We start from the raw sequence: 6,000 nt of genomic DNA on the forward strand, positions 1-6,000 counted from the left end.
CAGCTCTGTCAGGAGGAATGGGCTAAAATTCACCCAACTTATTGTGGGAAGCTTGTGGAAGGCTACCCGAAACGTTTAACCCAAGTTAAACCATTTAAAGGCAATGCTACCAAATACTAATTGAGTGTATGTAAACTTCTGACCCACTGGGAATGGGATGAAAGAAATAAAAGCTGAAATAAATCATTCTCTCTACTATTATTCTGACATTTCAAATTCTTAAAATAAAGTGGTGATCCTAACTGACCTAAGACAGGGAATTTTTACTAGGATTAAATGTCAGGAATTGTAAAAATTGAGTTTAAATGCATTTGGCTAAGGTGTATGTAAACTTCTGACTTCAACTGTATGTATTAAAATATCCTCTAATAAAAGGTGACATTATATACTGTCACCTCATATGAAACATTTGATCTGAAATCCGAAATGTTGGAGTTTAGAGCCACATTTAAAATGTTATCTTCACTGTCAAAATAGATATGGTGTGGACTGTATACTCAATACAATCTAAATCTGATACCTCACTGTCTGTCTTTTGACTGATACTGCTTTTAAACTGGTCTGGTCAGTCTACTCAAATATTTGTCCTATACATGTTTCTATCTGCAGGCAATACTTTGATAATTTGTCATTTTTAATGATGATACATTCATTTACGAATAGATATGGAAGGTTTCAGGACACTGATATCTGAATATGTTGAAAAATGATACTGCCACTATTTTCACCACCAAAGCATAGCAGTGTGATTTTAATATGATTTGACTCTTTGCAGGCTGTCAGGCTGTGGAGTCACAGAGAAAGGCTGTGCTTCTCTGGTCTCAGCTCTGGAGTCTAACCCCTCACACCTGAGAGAGCTGGACCTGAGTAACAATGACCTGAAGGATTCAGGAGTGAAGCTGCTCTCTGCTGGACTGGAGGATCCACACTGTAAACTGGAGACTCTGAGGTCAGTATTCCTGTAGTTGGTCAACAAGTTTACCAGGCACACATAGTCCACACCATATGTTTGGACAGTGAAGCTTACAGTTTTAAATGTGGTGCTATGCTCCAGCATTTTGGATTTGAGATAGAATGTTTCATATTAGGTGACAGTACAGAATGTCACCTTTTATTTGAGGGTATTTTCATACATAGCTGTGTTACTGTTAAGAAAGGAAAGCACTTTATGTATTTAGTTCTCCCATTTGAAAAAGTTGTACATATTCAGACAAATTCACTTATATTGTATTAAAGTAGCCATAAGTTTAGTATTTAGTCCCATGTTCCATGCCTGCAGTGATTACATCAAGCTTGTGATTCTACAAACTTGTTGAATGCATTTGCAGTTTGTCTTGGTTGTGTTTTGGATTATATTTTGCTAATAGAAACTGAATGGTGAATAATGTCCTGTCATTTTGGAGTCACTTCACTTGTATTGTCAGTAAGAATAGAAGATGTTTCTGAACACTTCTACATTCATGTGGATGCTACCATGATTATGAATAATCATGAATGAATTGTGAATGATGATGAATGAGAAAGTTACAGAGGCACAAAGATCAGACCCCCTCTGTTATTGGTGTTATTCTGTATACTTCTGGCCCTTCTTTGGACACTGTCTTAACTAACCTCCAGACGACCTTCAATGCCATACAACTCTCCTTCCGTGGCCTCCAACTGCTCTTACATACAAGTAAAACTAAATGCATGCTCTTCAACCGATCGCTGCCTGCACCTGCCCGCCTGTCCAGCATCACTACTCTGGATGGTTCTGACTTAGAATATGTGGACAACTACAAATACCTAGGTGTCTGGTTAGACTGTAAACTCTCCTTCCAGACTCACTATAAGCATCTCCAATCCAAAGTTAAATCTAGAATTGGCTTCCAATTTCGCAACATAGCATCCTTCACTCATGCTGCCAAACATACCCTTATAAAACTGACCATCCTACCGATCCTCGACTTCGGCGAAGTCATTTACATAATAGCCTCCATTACCCTACTCAATAAATTGGATGCAGTCTATCACAGTGCCATCCGTTTTGTCACCAAAGCCCCATATACAGTGGGGGGAAAAAGTATTTGATCCCCTGCTGATTTTGTACGTTTGCCCACTGACAAAGAAAGGATCAGTCTATAATTTTAATGGTAGGTTTATTTGAACAGTGAGAGACAGAATAACAACAAAAACATCCAGAAAAACTAATGTCAGAAATGTTATAAATTGATTTGCATTTTAATGAGGGAAATAAGTATTTGACCCCCTCTCAATCAGAAAGATTTCTGGCTCCCAGTGTCTTTTATACAGGTAACGAGCTGAGATTAGGAGCACACTCTTAAAGGGAGAACCAATGCCCCATATACCACCCACCACTGTGACCTGTACACTCTCGTTGGCTGGCCCTCGCTTCATACTCGTCGCCAAACCCACTGGCTCCAGGTCATCTACAAGACCCTGCTAGGTAAAGTCCCCCCTTATCTCAGCTCGCTGGTCACCATAGCAGCACCCACCTATAGCACGCGCTCCAGCAGGTATATCTCTCTGGTCACCCCCAAAGCCAATTCCTCCTTCGGCCGCCTCTTCTTCCAGTTCTCTGCTGCCAATGACTGGAACGAACTACAAAAATCTCTAAAACTGGAAAAACTTATCTCCCTCACTAGCTTTAAGCACCAGCTGTCAGAGCAGCTCACAGATTACTGCACCTGTACATAGCCCATCTATAATTCAGTCCAACTACTTCTTCCCCTACTGTATTTATTTATTTATTTAGCTCCTTTGCACCCCATTATTTCTACTTTGCACTTTCTTCCGCTGCATATCTACCATTCCAGTGTTTTACTTGCTATATTGTATTTACTTTGCCACCATGGCCTTTTTTTGCCTTTACCTCCCTTATTTCACTTAATTTGCTCACATTGTATATATACTTATTTATTTAATGTATTATTGACTGTATGTTTGTGTAATACCCTTGTTTGAACCAAGTATTGAGTTTATTTGTTATAATTAATTGGTATTATATTTAAAAGATGATTGAATTGCTCCTAAACTGTAATGTTGTTAATGCATTATGCTTTTTGAAGAAATATTTATTTAATGTATAAGTGAATAGTTTGTTTTTCTTAGAAGTTTAAGTTTTGACCAATAAGGTCGCTTGTTAAGTTGTGGCCAATGGGAGTTGACCTGGTTAACGGGAGGGAAAAAGACGTTGATGAAAGGATGGACGTTTTACCTCAGGACGGTTGGTGAAGAAAAATTATAAAAGAAGACGACAGAACTACAACAAAACCCATAGCTACTAAGACATGAAGGGAAATACATATTTTATTTAATAAAAGAGTTGTTATAATTTAGTTAAAACTTTAGTAAAGACTGAAGCTACCGTCTCGTCGTGGAGGTATTAGCCAGTCTAGAGGTTAGCCTAGCATCGTGTGACACCGGGAGATAATTGCTTGGGAAGCTTAACGAGTTCGTGTTGCCATGGGGATATCGGTTACTAAGGAGGACTGTCTGCATGGGTAGCTGTGCTGCCATGGGGATATCGGTTACTAAGGAGGACTGTCTGCATGGGTAGCTGTGCTGCCTTGGACTTGGTGAGGAAACCTGCATGGAACTGCCATACTTCACTGAGGGAATATCTACCAAGTCGTGAGTAACCACAATGTGAGGTGCTTAATTTGGACACGGGTTGTGCACGACTCATTGGGGTTTATTATTATTTTTATTTCTTTTAAAATAAAGGTGAAATAAATTAGTAATGGTGAGAGGTTAGCATGTTTTGTTGTATCCTCTGTTATTGGTAATGGTGAGAGGTTAGCATATTTTGTTGTAGCCTCTGTTATTGGTAATGGTGAGAGGTTAGCATGTTTTGTTGTAGCCTCTGTTATTGGTAATGGTGAGAGGTTAGCATGTTTTGTTGTAGCCTCTGTTATTGGTAATGGTGAGAGGTTAGCATGTTTTGTTGTAGTCTCTGTTATTGGTAATGGTGAGAGGTTAGCATGTTTTGTTGTAGCCTCTGTTATTGGTAATGGTGAGAGGTTAGCATGTTTTGTTGTAGCCTCTGTTATTGGTAATGGTGAGAGGTTAGCATGTTATGTTGCTGTCTCTGTTTTTGGTAATGGTGAGAGGTTAGCATGTTTTGTTGTAGCCTCTGTTATTGGTAATGGTGAGAGGTTAGCATGTTTTGTTGTAGCCTCTGTTATTGGTAATGGTGAGAGGTTATCATGTTTTGTTGTAGCCTCTGTTATTGGTAATGGTGAGAGGTTAGCATGTTTTGTTGTAGCCTCTGTAACTTTCTCTCTCATTATTATTCATGATTCATTCATGATTTGTATTAATCATGTTATCATCAGGATAAATTTAGTAGTGTTTAGAAACATGTTATCTACTCACTTAGACAGAATATTATCCAGTCATCATCCACCATTTTATTATTGGGCAAAACACAACCAAAACAAACTGCAAATGCGGCCAACTAGTTTACAACCAAACACTAATCTTTTGACTACTTTAAAACACTATAAATGAATTGGTCAGAAAACATATGACTTCTTTAAATAGGGGGACTAGATACATAAAGTGCTTTTCATTTTCTAAATGGTGAAACAGAAATGTATGAAAATATCCTCAAATAAAAGGTGACATTATATACTGTCACCTCATATGAAACATTTGATCTGAAATCCAAAATGTTGGAGTTTAGAGCCACATTTAAAATGTTATCTTCACTGTCAAAATAGATATGGTGTGGACTGTATACTCAATACAATCTAAATCTGATACCTCACTGTCTGTCTTTTGACTGGTCAGTCTACTCAAATATTTGTACTGTACATATTTCTCTACAAGTAATATGATCATTTAAAATAAAGATTCATTAATTGATGAATAGATTTGGCAGGTTTCAGGACACTGATTTATATAAACTGGTCTGGTCAGTCTTCTCAAATATTTGTACTATACATTTTTCTCTCTGCAGGCAAAACTTTGATAATTTATAGTTTATATTATGATACATTAAATTATGAATAGATATGAATAGATATGGAAGGTTTCAGGACACTGATGTATCTGAATATGATGAAAAAATATACTGCCACTATTTTCACCACCAAAGAATAGCAGTGTGATTTTAATATGATTTGACTCTTTGCAGGCTGTCAGGCTGTCTAGTCACAGAGGAAGGCTGTGCTTCTCTGGTCTCAGCTCTGAGGTCAAACCCCTCACACCTGAGAGAGCTGGACCTGAGCTACAATCACCCAGGAGACTCAGGAGTCAGACTGCTCTCTGCTGGACTGGAGGATCCACACTGCAGACTGGAGAAACTCAAGTATGTAGAGGGTTTATGTCAATGTTCATATCAGACATGTTTGACTTTTCAGGCTCGTTAAGACAAACATTCTGACCACCACTTGGACAAAGTTATATGCTGACTGTGTCCAGTGTGTGTGTCCAGTGTGTGTGTCCAGTGTGTGTGTCCAGTGTGTGTGTCCTGTGTGTGTGTCCAGTGTGTGTGTGTGTGTCCAAGTGTGAAACACACATACACACACACACAGGACACACACACACAGGACATACACACACACAGGACATACACACAGGACATACACACAGGACATATACACAGGACATACACACAGGACATATACACAGGACATACACACAGGACATACACACAGGACATACACACAGGACATACACACAGGACATACACACAGGACATACACACACACACACACAGGACACACACACACACAGGACACACACACACACACACACACACACACACACACAGGACACAGGACACACACACACACACACAGGACACACAGGACACACACACACACACACACAGGACACACAGGACAGACAGGACAGACACACAGGACACACACAGGACACACACACAGGACACACACACAGGACACACACACACACACAGAGGACACACACACACACACGACAAATACACACACAGGACACACACACACACACACAGGACACACACACACACAC

The 6,000-nt window shown here is 39.3% G+C and overlaps 1 protein-coding gene across 1 annotated transcript in view; it reads left to right on the top strand.

Annotated features, from left to right (window-relative positions):
* Positions 1–6,000, top strand: part of LOC115149587 (NACHT, LRR and PYD domains-containing protein 12-like) — a 40,630-nt gene that overhangs the window by 23,049 nt on the left and 11,581 nt on the right. The window contains exons 5-6 of the mRNA XM_029692542.1: positions 776–949; positions 5,141–5,312. Coding sequence (XP_029548402.1) covers positions 776–949; positions 5,141–5,312 — 346 coding nt within the window. The remainder of the gene's footprint in view (positions 1–775; positions 950–5,140; positions 5,313–6,000) is intronic.

Source organism: Salmo trutta, chromosome 15, assembly GCF_901001165.1.
Source record: "Salmo trutta chromosome 15, fSalTru1.1, whole genome shotgun sequence".
In the NCBI taxonomy this organism is placed as follows: Eukaryota; Metazoa; Chordata; class Actinopteri; order Salmoniformes; family Salmonidae; genus Salmo; species Salmo trutta.